The 22,492-nt window shown below is 38.7% G+C and overlaps 2 protein-coding genes across 3 annotated transcripts in view; both read left to right on the plus strand.

Annotated features, from left to right (window-relative positions):
- spen (spen family transcriptional repressor) overlaps nt 1-13,814 on the plus strand; it is a 53,191-nt gene extending 39,377 nt beyond the window's left edge. For both annotated transcript variants that reach the window (XM_067446206.1, XM_067446207.1), the window contains 12 exons: nt 1,139-1,299; nt 1,475-1,675; nt 1,777-1,928; nt 2,045-2,170; nt 2,362-2,475; nt 2,606-2,719; nt 2,817-2,917; nt 3,002-10,676; nt 10,802-11,140; nt 11,243-11,437; nt 11,567-11,725; nt 11,865-13,814. In XM_067446206.1, coding sequence (XP_067302307.1) covers nt 1,139-1,299; nt 1,475-1,675; nt 1,777-1,928; nt 2,045-2,170; nt 2,362-2,475; nt 2,606-2,719; nt 2,817-2,917; nt 3,002-10,676; nt 10,802-11,140; nt 11,243-11,437; nt 11,567-11,725; nt 11,865-11,996 — 9,469 coding nt within the window. In that variant the 3' untranslated portion in view covers nt 11,997-13,814. The remainder of the gene's footprint in view (nt 1-1,138; nt 1,300-1,474; nt 1,676-1,776; nt 1,929-2,044; nt 2,171-2,361; nt 2,476-2,605; nt 2,720-2,816; nt 2,918-3,001; nt 10,677-10,801; nt 11,141-11,242; nt 11,438-11,566; nt 11,726-11,864) is intronic.
- A 4,213-nt stretch (nt 13,815-18,027) lies between these two features.
- Nucleotides 18,028-22,492, plus strand: part of epha2b (eph receptor A2 b) — a 37,716-nt gene continuing 33,251 nt past the window's right edge. Inside the window, exon 1 of the mRNA XM_067446213.1 lies at nt 18,028-18,045. The gene's annotated coding sequence lies outside the window, so the exon portion shown is untranslated. The remainder of the gene's footprint in view (nt 18,046-22,492) is intronic.

The raw sequence follows: 22,492 nt of genomic DNA on the forward strand, positions 1-22,492 counted from the left end.
TTGGTTCTTGTCAGTGGTTATTTGATGATATGTAGAGAAAAGGAGTGTCACCAATTGTTTTATTATTTGATATGGATGTACGCTATATTGGCCAGCATAGGTAAATGCTAGGGGCGCCTATCGTCCATAGGGACGCCAAAATGAGTGGTGCCTTAAACAAATCCCCAGACTCTTCCCAGACCACCGCATCAATCTCCTCCTGCCCAGCGAGTGCTTTAGTGCGATATTGAACGCGCGATCAGGGAATGGGAATTTGCTGTCGCGTCGCCTCTCGCGCATCTAACAAACAGGATTGCTTTCGTTTTTAATCTGCTTGTTTGCTTACACCAGACAGTGAAAGTTGCCTAATTATTTATGACAGATGGCCAATGTGTCAAAAAGACCGAAGCTCTCTGATACAGGATAGATTAGGAATAAGGGGATAAAGACAGAGGTAAAGTGATAAAATGAATGAACAGTTTATCTAAATGCATTATCTAAATATGAAGGTCTGCTAATTAATTCCTGTTTTTTTACGTTGAACTTTATGTAAGCAACTGTTCTGGGTGATCAGAATCTGTAAAAAATCATATCAATTGTTTATAAACATTTTTTTTTTTTAATAGCCTAATGTTTTTACTCAGTTGTGCAATTGTAACTAATGCAGTAATAAAGTGTTTCAGATTACTGGTGATAATCTTTAACATCAGCGCGTGCATTTCTGTTTGAGTTGCATAACATAAATAAATATGATTAGGGTGGTCATATTTAATCAACAGTATTGTTTAATTAAAATAATTTACTGGTTCAAGCTAGGCTACTGTATTGTATGTTTTTTTATTGTTAAAAATGCTTGGGACATTTTTGTAATCAGGCTCTCAAAAGCATAACAAATTTGATTTATTGGCCAATATATAGGTTATTCGCTTGCAAATATATGGAATTAATGTATCGGCCAAGATGTTCATGTCGGTGCATACTTACTATTTGAACTTGGATAAGCTAGAGTGTTGTAGATATTTTCAGTCACTGACAGACACCGTTTCTCTTTTAGCAATAGTGCCTCTCTGAGGTAGGCAAATAAACTGCATGGGAAAAAAATGTCATTTGTAAATGCCTTCAAAGGAACCATTCTAAGCATGCTTGTGTTCTCTTACAGTAGTGATTCCAGCAGTAGTTCCAGTGATCGATCTCCAGCTCGATCTGTTCAGTCAGCAGCTGTACCTGCCCCTTCTGCTCAACCTCTACCTTCACTGGACAAAGATGAACCTCGCAAAAGTTTTGGTATCAAAGTGCAGAACCTGCCTGTGCGCTCAACAGGTGAGGCTTATATAAAATTGTCTACTTAAGTATAAATGAAGACAACTTTTCAAACAGCAAAACAAAAAAATGTATTGCCTAAAACAATTTAAGCATTATCTTGTAACATGATTTGGTGAGACCTCATTAGTAAGCAGTACTATTAATGCAATTATGCTCTCCCTATCAATTTTAGATACAAGCCTGAAGGACGGTCTTTTCCATGAATTTAAGAAACATGGCAAAGTCACTTCAGTTCAGATCCATGGTGCCTCTGAGGAACGATATGGATTAGTGTTCTTTCGCCAGCAAGAAGACCAAGAAAAAGCTCTAAGTGCATCTAAAGGGAAGCTGTTTTTTGGCATGCAAATTGATGTCACTGCTTGGCATGGCCCAGGTGAGTTTCTAGCATTTAATGCACAATTCTTTGTTGTTGCTATTAGAGGGTTTAGAAGTAGCATTGGGCCTAACATCGTTCTCTAAACTTTTGCTCAATAGAAACAGAGAGTGAGAATGAGTTCCGGCCTTTGGATGAACGTATAGATGAGTTTCACCCCAAAGCAACAAGGACATTATTCATAGGCAATTTAGAGAAAACCACAACCTATCATGACCTCCTGAATATATTTCAGCGTTTCGGAGAGATTGTTGTAAGTAGAATTGTGCAAGTAAAAAAAAAAAAAAAAAAAAAAAAGATATATAATATTCTGTAGTGTCAAACTGTTTTTTTTTTAATGTTCTGCTTTGTTTTGTTTTTTTTTACCAGGATATCGATATAAAAAAGGTAAATGGTTCCCCACAATATGCCTTTCTCCAGTATTGTGACATAGCAAGTGTCTGCAAAGCAATTAAGAAAATGGATGGTGAATACCTTGGCAACAACAGGTTAAAGGTGAGGATAGGATCAGATTAATTAAGTGATTAAAAATGTGGTTGTTTATATAGATATAGTTAACATACATCTTCATTAAGTAGAATATTTTTAGAGAAGAAACAGGAGTGTTCACAATTATTTTACAATTAGAACTTAAACTTGAGATTGCACTGGATATATTGGTTGACTTGATGTTTTCTTTCCTGCAGCTTGGTTTCGGCAAGAGTATGCCTACTACATGTGTGTGGTTGGACGGCTTGTCCTCCAGTATTACTGAGCAGTATCTAACAAGGCACTTTTGTCGTTATGGACATGTTGTAAAGGTATTTATCCTGTGCATTATTTAAAGTTCCTGTATTTTTCTTAAACATATGTTCTGTACTCTAATTTTAATAGTATAAATGCATTACAATTTGATGTTAACTTGAATTTTATATTTTTTTATTTCTTTAGGTTGTGTTTGACCGACTGAAAGGAATGGCCCTTATCTTATATAATAATATAGAGTATGCGCAGGCCGCTGTCAAGGAAACAAAGGGTTGGAAAATTGGAGGAAATAAAATTAAGGTCTGTAATATATAATGAATTGTACCATTGCACTTTAGAGTGACTTGACAATCTCACTCTTTGTTTGTTTAACAATGTTAATTAAATTTGTTTATAGGTTGACTTTGCCAACCAGGAAAGCCAGTTGGCTTTCTACCGTTCAATGCAGGCATCTGGACAAGACATAAGAGATTTCTATGAAATCATATCTGAACGAAGGTGATTAACACCCCTTTCTTTGTGTAGAATCATTGGTGCTTTTATATCCTTTTATATTTATTTATTCATTTATTTATTTTGCAGAGATGAGCGCCGGCCGCCATATCATGAGTTCACAGCTGAGCGGGCATATTATGAGAGTGTGCGTACTCCAGGTTCCTACACCGAGGATCCACGTCGAAAATATCCTGCCAGAAGTCGAGAGTTTTATTCAGAATGGGATCCTTACCAGGGAGATTACTATGATCCACGATACTATGATGACCTCCGTGAATACAGGGATTATAGAGACCCATATGAGCAGGATATTCGAAAGTACAGTTACTTACAAAGAGAACGTGAGAGGGAAAGAGAAAGGTTTGAAACAGATCGTGAACGTGACCATGGTCGACGAACAATTGAACACAATCAAAGCCCATCCCATCCACGTCGTCCCGCTAGCCCTGCTGCCTCCCCATCCCTTTCTGAACGTCCTCCCAGTGACTCTGAACATCATGTTTACTGCCGCTCATCTGAGCGAAGTGGCAGCTGCAGCTCACTTTCTCCACCACGCTTTGAAAAGCCAGATAAAATTCGTTTGGAAAGGCACAATAGGAGTGATAAACCAGAGAAAGACAAATCAGTCTTTGATGCAGAGCGTGGAAATGGAGGAGAAAAAGAAAGACGTGCTGGACGCAAGGAAAAAGGAGACAAGGACAGGACTGAGAAGCAGAAGTTGAGGAAAGTAAAACTTGCATCTCCCACTGTCCCATCATCAGAGACAGACTTGGAACTTGACAGGGACACTAGCCCAGAGGCTAGCTTAAATATGCGAGGTAAAGCCAGTAAATCATTCATCAAAGAGTACTCTGGAAAAGGAAAACTTGATCTGCCACCTTGTGTTGTACAGTTGACAAGAGTAAAGGAGAAGGAAGGGAAATTAATAGAGAGTATCCTCAGTGAGAAACAAAAAACAAAGGTTGTGAGTGATCCTGTTCGATCTCCAACCACCCCACCCTCAGTTGATCACAAGAGTATGCCTTTCCGCATAGACACTCAGGCTAGAGATTTCTTTAAGCATGGAAAACATCTCAAGGAGAAATGCTTGGCTAGTCAAGTTGAGGTTGTGGATAAAGAGAGCAAGGTGAAAAACAAAAAATACTTAAAAACTGATCTTGCATTTGACACCAGCTCTTCTGTGGATGCTGACCGCTTGGCTGCACGAAAGAGGCGTTTTGAAGAAACTTCTGGAAAGGCTGATAATTTAAGGAGGATAAGTCAGGAGGAGGATGAAGGGAAGTTAAGGAGATTTATTGATGAACCTATGCTGAAAGACATTGATTATGATAAAAAGTTGCAACGAAAGGAAGCATACAAGAGAGAACAAAAAATGAAGCCAGAAAGGATGGTTACTGTTAGTACTATAAAAGAAGAGCTGGATACTGTAATGTCAGTAGGCCTCAGTCTAGACCTTCAGGCTCGACTTGGGGACCCAACTGAGGAGGCAATAGATTCCTTAGATAGTCTCGATCAAAAGATAGGTACTTTTGGAGCGAATAGTCAACCATGTTTCAGTCTTGCAGTCTCTGATGATGGAAGTGTTGATATGGAATTTTCTAGAGACCAAGAACAGCACCACTTACCTAGCTACCACGTACTCTCCTCAAGGCTAGAAAGAGATTCTGAAAGTAAGGAAAGTTTGTTCTCGGACATTGATCACTCGCAGAGTTGCAGAAAACAAATGGAGCAGAACCGTCGTCTACAGCAACAATTACTAGAGTGTGATAAATCTGATAAAACTGAAAGCACACCCAGCACTGATGCAGAAGACTTTGAGCATCGAAGTCTTGTGCATGAGTTAGGAAAACCACCTCAAGATGTAACTGGTGATTCACCACCTACTAAGCGAAAGAAGTTCGGAACATTTGAATTTGATTTTGGCACTAAAAGAGAGCAAGATTATCAGAGGTTTAGACAGATAAATGATGAACCTGAAAGAAGAATTGCTTCACTTCCAGGGACACCCTTTGCTGAGGAGGAGAGAAATGCATCACAATTATTGGACAAAGAGCCAAATTCACCTGTGGCAATGGACAAAAATTGCTTGCATTTTGATGTATCAAAATACAATATTGACAATGCAGTACACCAAGGGCTTTCGCCACATGCAGAAGTTTTGAAAGTAAAAGCATCTGTGACAGAAGAGGATTTATGTTGGGAGAGCAATATTAGACAGGGCCCATTAAGAGGAGAAATGAGCTTCCCTACCAGCATTGTTAAAAGAGAAAGTATCCGAAAACGTCCTGAACGTGAATTAGAACCTGGGGAGGTTCAGTCAGACTCTGATGAAGATGGTGAAAGTAGACACCTTTCACTAAAGTTAAACTCATTCAAAATAGAGCATGAGGAGAAGCTTTCAGATATAAAGTCTGCTGAGTCTCTTGAAAAAAATAAGTTCTATGAATTTGCATTGGATAAGACCATAACACCAGACACCAAAGCGCTGCTTGAGCGTGCTAAGTCACTGTCTTCATCTAGGGAAGAAAACTGGTCTTTCCTTGGTCATGATTCAAAATTCAAAAGCTTTCGGAATAGCACAGAGAAGGAGAAGTCTGAACCCACCCCAAGACCTATTCCTTCTTGGTACATGAAAAAAAAGAAAATTCGCTCTGATTCGGAAGGAAAGATAGATGATAAAAAGGAAGATGCTAAGCCTAACGAACAAGAACGACAAGAGCTCTTTGCTTCACGGTTTCTTCATAGCTCTATCTTTGAACAGGACTCAAGGCGGCTTCAACACCTTGAGAGGAAAAATAATGACCCTGAAGTTAGAGTTGGGAGAGAAAGCATTACAAATGAGTCTCAAGGAGAACAAGCTGGGGCAGGTGGAACAGACCTCTCTCAAGAACCAAGAGTACTGTTTCATAGCCGCTTCTTAGAACTTCAAAGAGATAAGAGCCATCAGCTGCCCATTTCAGAAAGCGTTAGTGTAACTGATCAGATGGAGGAGGAGAAAACACTGGATGAAGAGTTTGGGACATCCCCCAATATATCAGAAATGAGTTCCAATGAGTTGTCAGTAAGTCATATTCCAACTACATCACCACCAATGTCTCTTTCTAAAGTTTCAGAGACTCCTGTGCAGCATGATAAGCCAGTTTTGCCCTTTACATTAATAAACATAGATGGCCGAGGATTTGTGAATGAGCGGTCAGAAGATGCTCCAATAGATTCTTCAAAATATATTAACCTAAAGGAGGAGAACACAGCAGTTGCAGTGAGCACTATACCTCCTGAGCCCATGATAAAGGAAGATGTAACTGTCAAAGAAACTAATGAAAAGCTGGGTGAGTCCAAAAGAACTGTAAGCCCAATTGTTGAACAGGATATTGATGTCAAACCTCCTACTCCTGGTGCATCTTTAAGTAATGTTGAGCCAGAATGTGATCCTTTTCAGGCATCTTCTCCATTGTTTCCAAAGCCCAATCAAGCTCAAGAGATTGTGGAGCCTTCAGAAACAAAAATTGAACCTGTTAATGTGTATCTTCACAAGGTTTCATCCCCACTAGATGTGGAGGTGCCAGATGCAGAACCTGAGATTGAACAGGTACAGCCACCACGTAAACAACCTAAGAGTAAAAAAGTAAAATCTGTTTCACCAACACCAATCCCTCAAGTTGCTAATGAGAAACCAGCTACACGAAAGAGTGAACGCATTGATCGAGAAAAGCTAAAAAGATCTTCATCCCCCAGAGGAGACTCCACAAAACTCATTGCTGACTCCAGAAACTCTACAAAATCTCCTGTTCATGCTACAGATTCAGAACTGGGCCATGAATCAAACACAAACCATGGCAGAACACGGCAGCGACGGAATGTACGATCTGTCTATGCAACACCCCTTGAGGATGAAGCTCCACAATCAGGAAAAGAGACTACAGAACCTTCCCGTGTCACACGTAGGCGGTGTAGTGATAAGGAGGCTGCAACACAGCATATGGTAACCACACTTGGTAAAAGAGGTCGTCCACCCAAGACTCGCAGAAGAGGTGATGATATGTCTCCAGTTAAGGGAGATCATACCAAAAATTCTGAGAATGAAGACACTGAAAATAAAGAGTCATCATGTAGTGGAGAAATATCTAAAACAGCAGAGGCATGGCGCTCTCCACGATCTCAAAAAGGGCATTCTTCACCAATAAGAGCAGGACAAAGCAGAAAAACATTGAAATCGGAAAAAGTGTCAGGCAGCCCAGAACCCATTCAGTCAGACACAGCAGGGGTTGATGTATCACCTGCCCTAGATTATCAAGCTGAATCCAAAGATGAGACTTCAATGCAAGTTGAACAGTTGTCACAAGATACCAAACAACATGACATTTCTAAACGAGAAAAGGAATTTGCACATTCTGGTGAGGAAATATCAACAGATGGCGATGTAGAAATGACTCCTGTAGAAAAAACACAGCCATTGGATAAGAAAGTCAGGGCATCAAGGTCAACACGAAACATCAAAACAATACCTGATAATAAGTCTGTCAATGTTGTTAATCTCACTGTGGATGCAGTTAAGAATTCCTTTTATTCAGGTGATGACAAAGCTGCAAGTTTTGAAGGGTCTTTGAAAACAAAAGCCCCACAGTTAGTAAAAGAAGAATCAAACATCCCAGTTTACCACAAAAAGGAAGATGAACATCCTGATGAAAAGGACGAGTCTCTTTCAGAAATGGAGCCTCCTACTGATCCGGTGGCTGCCTTGCTTGCCCGTCAAATGGAACTGGAAAGAGCAGTTGAGAATATTTCTAAACTTACAGATGAACATCATCCAGCACCTTACAAAGAACCTCGTACTGAACCACCAACCATAACACCACCTGTTATAGTACAACCTGCAGATGATACAGAGGTAGAAAAGCCTGCCAATCCAGCAAGTGAAACTGAACTGGCAGCTGCCATTGATTCCATTACTGCTGAGGATATATCTGGTGATGCAGATGGATTCCCTGCTTCAACAACATATACAGCGCTCCTTCCCACACCAGAGACACTTGTTTTGCCTGTATCAAGCGAGGTTATTGAACCTGAGACAAACTTGACTGTAAAGACCATTGTACAGTCTGAACAAGATAGTCTTATAGTTCCTGATTCAAAATCTTATCAAACATGTAAAACAGATGCATCATTCACAGAATCTCCATTATCCGAGGCAAGCAAAAAAGGAGGAAGATCACGGCCAAAAACTCCAAAGAAATCCAGAGGTCGGAAGGTTTCCTTGAACAGAAAATTGGATATTGCTGAGGATGCAGTACTGGAACCTGAATCTACTACAGTCAAACTTCCAGAGTCTATCCCGGAAGAGATTCAAACTGCCATCCCTAAGGCAGCGACATCAGCTGCTGCAGCAGCAGCAGCTGTAGTCACTGTTGCTGCTGCATGCAAACATGAATCTACATCTACAGTGATTTTGGACACGCCAAAAGAGGCAGAACAGCCTGCTGTCGACCAGCCTGAACCTCAAGAATCTGCCTTCCACTCTGGAAATAACAGTCCTTCTTATCTAAGGACACAACAGCTATCTCCTGAGCCAGTACCACCTACCCTTACTTCGACTACAACTTGCCTGAATTCACCTGCGTCCTCTAAGACACCTCTCTCACACCCTGAGTGGAACACCAGGACAGAGGATAAAGGAATTCTCCCAAAACCTCAAGTTAACCTTGGTGGCCCTCCAGCAAATCCACCCATGCCCCCTGACACCAAGGCCTCTGATATTGACACTAGCTCCAGCACATTGCGAAAGATTCTAATGGAACCAAAGTATGTATCTGCTTCAAATAGCAATGCAGTCCCAAGTATGCAGTTCACAACCACATTAGCAGATCCACGGATGTCTAATAATGAAAATTCAGTTGAGGCTGTGCTGCCTTTAAAGACCTCTCTACCTGAAGATAGACCTAGCCCTATAACTCAACTTGTAGCATGTACAGCACCACAGCCACCACCTCTGCAACAATGTGGCACGCCGCAGATCTTAAAGGAGAAACTGGCTATAACTTCCACCGCTACTTCAGTCATTAGTCGGATCCCTATGCCCTTTGATTTTGAGGACACTCCTCGTATCTCTTTAAGCAACCGCAGCTCTGGAATGTCCTTACCTAAGCAGAAGTATCGTACAGGCTTGAATGAAAATAGCAAGTATCATGGACTTAACCCCTCTGAGGATGGCGGAAGTGTTGGCCGCCCTGTTGTTGAAAGCACACATTGTAACACAGGGTCAAGTACTGGTTTGAGGGTCAATACATCTGAGGGTGTGGTAGTATTGAGTTATTCTGGACAAAAGACGGAGGGACCACAGCGGATCATTGCTAAAATAAGTCAAATCCCACCAGCCAGTGCAGTTGATATTGAGTTTCAGCAGTCTGTAACAAAGTCACAGATAAAACAAGAACCACCATCTCACCCCTCTACACCAAAAGGATCACAGACACCTACAGGTTATGGACATGCTGGGGTAGTGTTAGCTGGCCAAACCTTCAGTGCTCAGCCTGTGATTTCCTCAATTAATCAGGAAAGTCAAAGCTCTGAAAAATCTGAATCATCCTACCATACTGGTCAACACGGAGGTTCTGTAAAAACCTTCCAACAGTCTACAAGCCATCCTCAACTTTTGAGGTATAGTCAGTCAATTACACAGCAGCAGCATTTTAAGAAAAATGGAGTGACTGAATCTATTTCAATAAAAGCTGAAATAAAACCATCACAGACCTTCAATGTTAAACCAGTTTTAAGCACACACCATCAATCTTTGGTAGGCAATCACATTTTAAGTTCAAGTGCTCCACATGAAAGAGTGGTCTCACAACCCAAGCAAGATTCACATTCTCCAAGATCCTCAGGCCATTCCACGTCACCATTTCCAAAAGTTTGCCCTCCTAGCAGCTCAGTTGTTTTGGGACCAGCTGGCTCTATATCTCAGTATGTGTCAAATATACACCATGCTGAGCAATCAGTAATAATGCCCCCTCATAGTGCCACCCAGTCTATGCCCATAGGTCATTTGTCCCAAGGAGATATAAGAGCCAGTACGACATCATTATCTGGAATAGGTTATGGAATCCGTTCAGAAAACCTCTTATCGCCTCGATCTGCACCTCCACAACGTTCCACAACTCCTCAACCTGCAGTGATCAGAGATGTCATACTGAAGTCACATGCAGGTTCATCTGGTGGTGGTCAGGTTGAAACAAGCAATGATGATTTGTTGAATCTCCCACAAGGACTTCGTAGAGCTTCTGCACCACAATTACAACCGGAAAGCATAGTAATGCAGCCTGAATTCAAAGGTCTGCATCACAGGGCTCTGCGTCTAGATCAGTATGCCAGAGATGTACGTTTGCTTGTGCACCAGCATTTGACTGACCATCCAGGTGTTGTAGAAAACCGTCAAACTCGAACACCAGAGGCAATGCAGTCATCTTCACACATATCGTCTGCTTCTTCTAAAGCTTCCCCTGTGGTAAAGAATGCTCCACAAATTGTGAGGGATGCACCAAAAGCAATGGAGCTGAAGATGAAACCCTCCCCTCACTCAGACAGCAGGATAATAGGGCATGCCCCTGGCTCTGTGATGGTATCTTCTCAAGGAGTTCAATTGATTCATCCTGGAAATCCAAACTCCATGCCTGAATACTACAGAGAAATGCGTGGCTTCCATTCACAGTATCCAAGTCATTCAGTAATTGGAATTAATTTGGCTAATCGTGGAATTGCTACGTCTCAGGTGAGAGTTTTTTTGTTCTCTTTGATTATAATTTATGCAATGCAGTTATCAGTTGTATTTGCCCCCCTTTGTTTATTTTTATATATAAATCTAGTCTTGATTTTAAGATTTGCATTCTTCATTAGGTCTCACAAGTTGATCAATGTCAGAGACAGAAGGTTCCCTCTGTGTCCTCTGTTGAGTCAGTGGGAAGTTTTGGTGAATCAAAGCTTGACGGTTCTCACAGTCGACACCCAAGCTCCATGGATTTGTCTCACATATCACGAGTTCAGGGTGAGACTGGCTCTCCCTCTTACACTTCTCCAGTGACTATAACACCCAAATTGGAGTTGCCTATCCCTGTGCAGAAAGGACCCATTTCTAACCAGATGCCACGTCCATCCTCAGCCTCTTCTCAGATGCGATCAGACTATAAACTTGACCACACAGGACTTCGGTCTGTTGATATGGTGCAGTTGTTAACGGTTTGTAATCTTATTTTTTATTTTTTTATTTCATCAGAAGTATAAAGGAAAAAATACATGTATTTCCGATTCTGATTGTAATCTGTTTTTGTCTTTGGGCAGAAATACCCAATTATTTGGCAAGGTCACCTGGCACTTAAGAATGACACTGCAGCAGTACAGCTACACTTTGTGTCTGGTAACAATGTTCTGGCTCACCGTTCACTGCCACCGCCAGAAGGAGGTGCCTTTCTTCGCATTGCCCAGCGAATGCGCTTAGAGGTCTCACAACTTGAGGGAGTTGCAAGACGTATGACTGTAAGTATCATGTTCTATTATGTATTTGTTTCTCAAACCATATTAAGGATTTGTCTTAAATATAATTTATTAAATCTAAGCAAAACAAAATAAAATTAGGATTTTAAAGGAAAAACTTTTTTTTTCTAGGCTGAAAATGAATACTGCCTTCTGTTGGCATTGCCTTGTGGATTGGACCAAGAGGATGTCCACAACCAGACCCATGCTCTTAAAACTGGTTTTATCACTTACCTGCAAGCAAAGCAAGCTGCTGGAATTATCAATGTTCCGAACCCAGGCTCAAATCAGGTTAGTCCTTCTAAAAATAATTAAAATAATAATAATAATGTCCAGAGTTTTTCCTGAAAGAAAATAGTTGGCAAAATGCTCATGTCTAATTACACATAAAAGAGTAGATGCTTAACAAATCATTTTTGTGTCTTCCTAGCCAGCCTATGTAGTCCAGATTTTCCCTCCATGTGAGTTTTCTGAGAGCCACTTGTCTCATCTTGCTCCGGACCTTCTCAATAGCATCTCCAGTATATCTCCCCATCTTATGATTGTCATAGCTTCTGTATAAGAGGGAGATCCCAGCTTCCCACACCAACATGCCAACACCAGCCTTTGAGACTTACCAGTTTTTTGTTGTATTTTTTTACTCTGGAAAGCACCTCAATGTCCTTTTTGGCCATGTACTCACTTTTTATTTCTTTCTTTTTTTCCACCAGCCTTTTAATCCATTGACTCATTACAACTTCTGTTTAACTGTGTATCACCTTAAAGTACACAGGGATAAATGGAGCTATCCACAACGATCAATTCTCTGATCTTTTTTTTTTTTCATTTGGAGATTTGTATCTATGGTTTTTAAAACACTGAAGATCTTTGGGATATTAGGACATGGGAATTAATACATTTTTTTAATTATTATTATTTTGTGGGGGAGAAGAAGAATCAGACCAATCATTGCACTATGTTATAAAAAAAGAAAAAAAAAGAAAAACAAGTTTGTACAAATTTGGTTTTTGAAATTGTAATTTTACTTTATTACTTGGACATGCTTCATTCACCAGCCATTTTTGTGGTAGAGACTAAAAACGTTATCTAGCCAAAGTATTTCAATAGAATTCTTTTGGCACATTTTATAAAATAAAAAAATAAAAAATAAAAATAATAATGTAATATAAAGCAGTTACTGTTCAATCATAAGTAAACAAGTTACTTCCATTTTATTTGTAGAAATGGCTCTCAATATAGTCCTTGTTCTTTCCCAAAGGGACAAAATGTGCGAGCATTGTAAGTTGTACAGTTTACACTTGATGCCTCAATTGGGGATTGTATGTATACTTTCTTAATACTTGCAAATTGAATCAGGCGTATGCCTGGTTGTAAATATGATGTATATTTAAAGACTTTCAAAGCAGTCATTAGACACTGCATATGACAAGCATAACAAGATTGACAACCTATTGCCATCAACCGTGAAAGTGAACTGTCAGTTACCACTTGAGTATCATTTCAGATTTTTGTTTTGTTGATGTTTTTGAAATCAATGTGCCATAATTTTTAATGGAGAAAGCTAAATGAATTGAGATTTATCTCGTTTTATTTTGATACTTGACTTTGTATTTGTCACTTGATCTTTAAGGCCTGCTTTTACATTTGCCTTGTTTTATGCTTTTTGTCCCCTACCTCTATTTCTATCTTTTTTATTGTCATGTTAGTAACTATTGGGGGATCCTAAATGATATTGTCCTTAGGACCCCTAAAGTGTTAAATTCTGTTTTCCACTGTTTCTTTCTTGTTTTTTGTTTTGTTTAATATACCTCTGAATGTCCAACAAGAACAGTGCAATGCAAGTGGTAAATATACTTTGTAAAGAGAGAGAGAGAGAGAGAGAGAGAAGAGAAAAATATGTACAAATCTGTCAGGAGACCTGATAGAGACTGACTTTTTGGTCTCCTTTCTTCATTTGTGTCTCCTTGAGCCAAGCTGTAAATAATCATTTTCACTTTATGTTGCTTTTGTTTTCTTCTCTGTCTTTGTTTTTTTTTTTTGGTTTAATGTCAGGGTCATTGTTTTGTGAGACAAAACAAAAGTATGTACAGAAAACCGATGCAGAAAGTAAACCATGAGTCTCAGTTTTGCAGTTTCATTGGTTACTACAAATTTGCTCATGGCATTTTGAAGGCACTTACATTTTTGATATATAACTTTAAAATATCAAAATACCAAAAGAAAGAGAAAACAAAAACAGCTGATCTTAAAATTTTGTCTGATTTATTTGATTTCATCGTTTTGAGTGTATTTTGCGGTTCCTCTATGAGGACATTTAAAGATGTAAAATAAATTTTGTTTGTAAACACCTCTGCGGATCATTAAATGGTCATTCACTCTCTGTCTTTGTCTTGTTGGTGTTTGTTTGTTTGTTTGTTTGTTTGCTTCACTCTGATTTCCATTTACTATCATCCATTTTACACTATTATACTTGCCTATTAGTTTAGTTCAGATTGGTCATTGCATATTTTTGCATGGTACAAAATGGCAGCCTTTGAGAAATAATAGATTCAGTCATAAAATTTAGTTGGAGATTAGTGAGCTACAATGTTAGTGTCCCTTTTAGCCACTTGATGGCAGTGTTGCGATACAGATAACGTTCTGTGTTTTCATCTAATGGTTTATTTTGGGTTTGGGTTTTGTCCGCAGTGAACTTGAGTATTTTGTGTGGTTTAACAGTGAACCGTAAAAAAAAAAGACAATAAGGGAGTGAAAGAGTAGAGGTATTCTTCAGGCTCATAACATCTGGTGATCCTAAACCTGAACAAATGGCCTGCAATTGCCATTGTAAACAGAGAAGCAGAAATATATATGATAAAAATGTATAGCATCATACTATATTAAGTTATGACCTAACCCTGCGTTAATCATTATTATTTTTTAACACACAATAGAAGTCAGTATAGGAATCAAATTAAACATCTTTATTGCTCTCCGTGGAAAGAAATGTTTGCAGGTTTGGAACGACATAAGGGTGAGTAAATGACGACTGATTTCATTACGTTTATAAATGCAATTATTTTGATGTTTTGCTACTTTCCAAAACGTTAGCTATAACTATGCTTGTATGCTAGATATGGTTAGAAACGTTTAAGAATAAATGCCTGTGTTGTATTTAGGTATGTGATGAGGGAGAGAGAGCAGGAAAGAGCTATTTTATGTTCTGACCAGCTCTTGGTTTGATTTAGCTGATGCCGTATGAATCAAATTCACAAACCCGCATGATGTTCCTCCACAGGGAATTCACGGAAATTCCCAGGGGCAGTGTTTTGTGGTAGCGCTGGCGTGACCCTGAAGACCAGGGAATTTGTGAATGTGGTGAGTTGGAAGATTCATCAGAGAAAACAGTCCTCATTCCTCTATTGATCTAATGATCCAGATGTCCTTTCGCGACCACAGCTCCTGTATTCTTGATCCAAAGTTGTGGCTTTTGTGTTAGGTTTAATCATAGAATATGCATATTTTGAACTCGCATTTTACTCGAATGAAAGAACATATTCTTTGAGATGCGAGTGAATCAGGTAAACTCTGTACTACCTATGAATCTGAAAGGGCATGTTCCACACAGACTATGCCAAAGCCCTCAAAGACATATCACTCTCCTCATCTTTCTTTTCATCCCAGTAGGAAGAGGGGTGTGTTCGTGGAAAAAAGGAGGTGAAGTATATAAGATTTACAATGCCATGACAGACCAAGACCAGGAATGTTAATTGACACCCACTCCCGGCAAAGCAGTGATGCATTTGCAGGAAGTATGAAAATCTGGAGGGCCCAAAATAATGAAAGGAAAGTAGAGGTAGCATCTATGGTTCCTCTACAGTTATAAATAGGCCAACGGCAAAGGTAGCAGTAGGAGGTTTGGTATGTAATAAAAACCACAGTTAGAGGACATTGCGACAAGAACAGGCATGCAAATATCTAATTCATTCAAATTGCTGGGAGGGTTTTTTGACTGCTTTATTGAGCCCATATGTTGGAGGCAGAGTACATGTGATATGATACTTAGATGGTATTTTTATAAACACATCAGCCCGTTTTAGAAAGATCTGTTTTGCATTTCTCCTTAAGCTCTTACTTATGGAAATTAGAGCACAAAAATATGAGAAGTATTTTCTTATGGCCACAATACAGTTATCCAGTTATAGATAAATGCTTTTATTATTTTGTACTTGGTATGGTGCCTGTATTATATGTGTGTACGCAGGTGCAGGAATGAAGGGCAAAAGCGTCTCTTCAAGGCACGTGTTTGTACTGTCCTTCATCCTTCTAGCTCGCTGTAATTCTATGGGCATGAACCACAATGACTGGGCTCCAAAAGACCAAATTAGAAAGAGAAGGAAAATGTTAAGAATGCTGAAAATACTGGGGTTGGGTTTTCTCTTTCTGATAAGTGTCCACTTTCCACCAGTCATTTGGGCATGCTAAAACATCCTTGCAATTTAAATGATCTCACAAGCTGCTGAGCTGATACATTCCTTATCACAAATAGACTTACATGTGCAGTTTGTTCACTCATTTTGTTTCCTTAAACCTAAAACTGGAATCCTCAATTTATTAACTGCACATATAAAACAACATGGTGGGAGTTGATGCACAGATTGCGAAGGAATGTAACTGTCAATGTGACAAGATGGTTGAACGGAAACATTGAGAATTTTGCAACTGAATAACTAGCCTCAGTTACAGTGAGAGGTTACTGAAACTCAGAAGTTGAAGGATATAAAGATTTTATATGTAACTGATCATTTACACTTTAAAAAGTCTGATAAATACCAAAAACACATGCAGAGACAGGAAATGTTGATATTGAAGGTTTTTTAGATAGACATAACACGTGCGCAGGTAAAGGTGCAGACACATTAGCCAAATTTGTGGGCAAATAAGGATCTATTGTCAATCAAGCCTGCAGCACTCCTGTAAAAAACGAAATCCTATTGGCCTCAATCGTCCCCAGGTGGTTGGTCCCAGTATAGCTCATAACAATGGAATGAAATCATTAAAGGGGGTACTTCAGTGCTGGGAAGATGAATCTGTATTTAAACTCAGTCATCAATGTAGTAGAAATGTGACTGAAAATGTAGACTGAAAAAAGTCTCATGGGGATGAAATACTACAATTCTCAGAATGCTTTGCTGCCCTGTGTGGCCATTCCCAAAGCCACCTATTTGATTACTGTGACTGTGTTGGAGAAGACACTACAATTAAAAACTGAACATGTCTGTTCAATATAATGAGTGAGTCAGCGCGAGTATCACAGCACTGAGCACTAATTGCAGGAGTGATATAAATGAGCTGATGAGCTCTTGTGATGAGAGCTGAGGTAATCGCGACTACACTTGCGGCATACATTCACAACGCGAGTTCAGTCTGGCGCGTTTCAGTTCATGCCTTTGCAAGCTTAACTTACATAGAAATTAATTTGAGAATTTAAAAGACTTACATTGCTCACCATAGCTCCGTTTAAAAGGGGGGGTGAAACACTCAGTTTCAGTCAATCTCATGTCATAGTTTTATTATATTTATAAAAGAAATATGGGAGAAGAGCTTGTACGGCCCATACAAGGACCTTCCGCTCTATTAACGTCAAGCAAAGCCATACTCGAAAAAAACTCTCCGAAACTTGTGACAAATCGGAAGGAGTATTTTTGACACAGAAATACTCCATCAAACGTCCAACATTAGTTTTTGAAACTTTGTCTATGTTTAGGATGGGAATCCAAGTCTTTAACAGTGTAAAAAGCTCAGTATGCATGAAACAGCATTTCACCACCCCCCCCCCCCCCCCTTAAATGAGTGCCTGCAGCCTTGACCTGAGCTCTGAGTGTGATCTCCATCCCCCATGCGCGGGTTCAAAACATACGGAAATGGCTCCCTCTGCTGCTGTAGTCTTTAGCCTTTGGCCAAACATTCCTCCTATTATGCAAATATCATCAATTTGCATCATAGGAGGAATTTTTCCAGAAATAAAATGCACAAATCTCTTGTGTCAGGGGGAATAGCACATTTATTTGAATATACTCCAGGGTTTCTACTGATACAAAGCCATATGCTAATCGCTGAAGTAACCCTTTAATGAAATCATCAATGAAATCTGAGTGACAACCGTCTCATAAATTGTGTCTAATGCTTGAATCATGACACAAAAGCAAAAACTTTTTCAGCCTAGACAAAGCTAATGCGCAATCCTTAAAGGTGAATCTTACACAAAGTACTTTTAATAAGAAATATTTTTTTTGCTGAAATTATTTCTCCCAAGAAAGTTTTCAAATGACTGATTTGATGTGATAAGCTTTGCTGATTAATTTACTAATAAACATTTGTGGTAATTTCCCACTTTATAAACTCAAAACTTGCATAATTGTACTCATTCGCATGCAATATACCCGCGCTAATAGACCGTGTGGTATCGATTTAATGTCGGTATTTCGGTATTAGATTGTGGTACTTTGCTTCGTCCATTAGAAAACACAGAGGGGTGGCTATACTGGGACCGGTCACCAGGGGGCGATCGAGGCGCGAAAGCCTCAGTATCTGAGAGGGAGACTGCAGGCTTGGTATCGGACGACATCATGGTAAGTAATAAGAGAATTTTCATTTTTGGGTGAACTTAACCCTTTAATAATGACAAAATAACCATATAAAATTAGTACAATACACGGTTTATTAGGCTACGTAGTGCAACTGTATGCTGTGCGTCATTTGGGACATAGGGCCTATTCTAATTTCTTATACGTTACGTTCGTAGCTAACGTTACCATAGATTGTAAAAAAAACTCGTACAAACAGCTCATTGGTGCCATCTTGTGTCTCTAAATGGGTAGCTACCAAATTCAGTAAAAATCAAGGACGTTTAGCGAACACATCAGATAAGCCATAAGCAAGTTCGCTGATCAATAACGCACGGAAATATTTTTAGGAAAAAATACTTGGGAAAGTATAGACGTATATTAAACGGATATTTGTAGATAATTTCAGAATTTTTCATTCCGGAGTCAGTTGAGTTTTTCTGTGCTGTGATGGGGGAGTCGGGTGTGAAATATTTATAGTAAATGTTTTTATTTACTTTTTAAATTTAATTGTAATTTTTTTAGCTGGATCCCCTTTAGTGACAGGAGAGATACACAAATAAAACACACGTAAATAGACTGATAGGCATGTAGGCCATACAGAAAACAATGGCTCCTTTCATAGCCATTTTTGTCATGGTGGTATTGACCACTGAAAGTCTATCACATATCATTTAAAATCATCTTTTACAGCAGAAAATCTGCTGAAGACACGTTTGGACGATTAAACTGTTATTTCTCTCTTAATGTCACCCTCCTTTGATAACAGCAGAGCAGACATCTGATAACATAAATATGGGCTACATTTAGATAATTGCTTCACTTCAATGACATACTGTATTTATCTGATATGAACCTCTTGCATGATGGCAAATTCAAACCAGACCTCTTGATTTTTGTCTTTTTGTGCCCGCCGAAGTGCCGTGTCAAGCTTCAACAGTTTACTGTGAATAGCTAAATCAAAACAAAGCAACAAAAAGGTTTGAATCTGAGAGCCTCCTGACCTTTCAGTTAGGGCAGACTGAAAATGAAGCTGAATGGGCAATGATCCATATTTATCTCTGAATTAGTCATAGGAAAATGGAGACTTTGCTGTGGATCACGCGAAAATGCTGTAACAGATGACGTATGACCAAGCCACACTGTTGTCTCACTAGCTGGCAGAATAGTCTGAAGAAAACATTAGGATTTGATGCTGCTCTTCTTTTCATACCGAATACAATGGCCAGGATGTGTTCAGTGCTGGATCGGGTGGCACTGGGGTCAGCTTGCTCTCAGTCTAGAAAAAGGCTGGAAAAGGTCAATACTGTTGCGATATAGGATTCACCTGGTGACTTAAACCATGCAAACGGGTTACCTCCCCCGTGACATCATCTACTCTTCTCTGAGGCTGAAATATAATCTCAGATGCAAGTTAATATGGGCCTTGTGCATAATTATATCTTACTGCAAAAATGTTTATCTTTGGGTCAGTTTAAGCAGAACTGCGATCAGATCAAGATGGTATAAGTGAGGACTGGAGTCTGGAAGTACTTTCTGAGAGTGGTTTTGTTATTCTGGTTTCAATACATGCTAAGATCAGTTTGTGGCATTATTTGTATTACCACATAAACATGTTTTTTATCTCATCTCTCATTTTCTTTGAAAAAAAAAAAAAAAAAAATCAAGGTTGCAGTGATACCCTTATCCTGGAAGTGAATGGAGTCAGTTTTGGAGGATATAAAAAAAAGCAAAAATGTAAAGTGTATAATTTTACAAGCACCCATTAATAATTCTGTGCAAACTTGTGTATTATTTGAGCTAGTTGTTCTAATTGTTATGGACATTAACACACTAACATCGTGTTAACTTGCATATTGTTTATGCTGTGTGTTTATACTGTTTAAGCCGTGAATATTTCAACATTTAAGGATTGGCCTCCCTTCATTTTCCTTGTAAGTGCTATTTTTGAAGAAAAGGAGGGACCAGTCAAAATAAATTTGTGCTAATCAAACTACAACAAGTGTTATTGAATAGCTTAACTTGTATTGAACCTGTAATATTCTTTTAAACACAATCACACAATGCTCTATGTGTGTTTGTGTTTAGTTTAGACTAGAGCATGCATGGATTTGAAAAACTCAAGAACTCTCACAATGCCCGAGTTTTGGGTGAGGCAGCATTTTGGCATATCTGTTGCCCTGTGAAATTAATCCTTTAAAGTCAAAGGATTACACCGAGTTTGAAAAAGGAAAATCTACAAGCCAGACAGTAAGCTTCTCCTGACTTGTTGAAATTGTTGAAACAACATGAACGCAGTCCCAGCAAGGATGTATTATTCAGAGAGCTTGACAGTAGGACTTGTGTAGGCATATTTACATGACTGGCTATTTCGCTTAAAGGGAGCGAATTTCATTACATACACTGTCTGGCACTTATTTAGACTTTTTGTCAACTGTTTTTTTTTTTTTTTTTTTTTTTTTTACAGGAAAATTGTTTTTCTCTACTTACAAAATAAGGCCTTTGTTGACTTTTTAAATGATACGCCAAAATAGAATTGGAATTGGATGATTGGCTTCATTTCCCGTTTAGAAAAAAACAATTAATATGAAGTTTTTACCTAATTATAATAAAAAAATGTATGTTACGTTTATGCTGGATTGTGTGTGTGTGTGTGTGTGTGTGTGTGTGTGTGTGTGTGTGTGTGTGTGTGTGTGTGTGTGTGTGTGTAATGGTTTAGCAGGACCACGCACGATCCTTTTAAAACATTCAAGGGCGATAAGACAAAAAAAGAACATGCCCCAGAATAGAGTTATCTTTCCTGCTTGAACGAACAATAACACACTCACTCAGCTTTCCCAAAATGTCAATTTTGTTGAGTATCCTCATAAGAGCAGTCCTAAATTAGTTAAATAAAGTCTTAAATGAATGTAATTAATTGTGAGAAAATGGGATGCATGTCAAATCCACGTCATGTGCAACAGTGGCAGATCTTAAAGTGACAGCAGCCTAATAAACCTACTGCTCTGATCAGGCTTTTGCAAAATTCAGAATTTCAGAATTGAACTCCATTCAATTCATGAATTGGAATTTGAATTGAATTGACACCGCTCCACAGGAAGTTGAATTTGAATTGGAATGACAGGAAGTAGAATTAATTTCATGAAAATTCAAAGAAATTCCACAGTCACACAACAGAAAAAATGTGTTGAATCTCACATACATTTAGTGTAGGAAGGTTACTTTGGAAATGTAATCGCTTACTGTTATACAGTAAGTTACCCATTATAAATGTGGTTCATTTGACTTTATGAAGGCAAAGCAATTTCCTTTTAATATGATTAATAACTAATTAAATGACACATTTTACCTCAGTAATACAACAATTACATTCATTTTGTAATTTAATAAAACAGTTTCATTACACGTATCTACGTATCTAAATATGGTAAGAACAATATTACACACACCATTTAAGTAATTGTTATGATGAATTAAATATTAGTGGAATGTGCTTTTTTAAATTAAGGTGACTGAAAAAATATATACATTTGGAAATGACCTGTTTATATTTGACTTTCAGTTATTTTATTCAATTAATAGACTGTTTGAGGCTGGCACAAGTAGAAACAAACCTGTTTATTGCAGTAGCATTAGCAAAGTTATTGCTCATTGAACAAAGCAACATTCTTCTTCATAATAATAATAATAATAATACTTGCAGTTATTCACATCACAACCTAACTATAAGCGCTACTCTTCTGCACAATGGTAACGGTCAAAAATAGAAATTCTTTCAAATGGTAAACATAAATGAACATTATACACTGACAGATGTTTCCCTGCATGCTGGGAAACTAACAATGGTGTCTCTAAATAAAACTGCACATTTTTGCTAATTCTCCTTTTAAAATACCTCAAAACCTTATTTTCCTTAATTTTATCAGCTTAATCGGTTCCTCAGTTCAAGCTTAAAAATTGCTTACATTTCATTAAAACATTTTTGGAAAGCGTATCTCTAGGGCTGGACAATAATTCAATATCAATATATATCGCGATATAATTTTTTTCAATGACGGTGATATGATTTTTAAACACATTTCCGATATTTCGATATGACTAACGTTCAGGGCGCATGCCATCAGAAAGAGCAGAACACGATTGGCTTCTTGCGTGATGACGTACACCACGGACACGCAGCCAGTGCTCAGCAGTAGTAGGCTGATAGATCCAACGCAGCACGTTTTAGCTACAAAGAGTTTCCCTGACCGCAACACAAATGTGACTGAACGAGCTTCCACAAGTAAGGAGAAATAAATAGTTGATAAGAGAAGAAAGACTAACTTTCTTTAGTGGCGTGGAAGTGGTTCGTCTATCTAAAGCACGTATTCGCACGGGATTAGTATTATCTAGGGACCTCTGTGATTTAGAAATGACTCCTCCACATCTGAGTTTTGCGTGGCGCATTCGCACG

Source organism: Pseudorasbora parva, chromosome 6, assembly GCF_024679245.1.
Source record: "Pseudorasbora parva isolate DD20220531a chromosome 6, ASM2467924v1, whole genome shotgun sequence".
Lineage (NCBI taxonomy): Eukaryota > Metazoa > Chordata > Actinopteri > Cypriniformes > Gobionidae > Pseudorasbora > Pseudorasbora parva.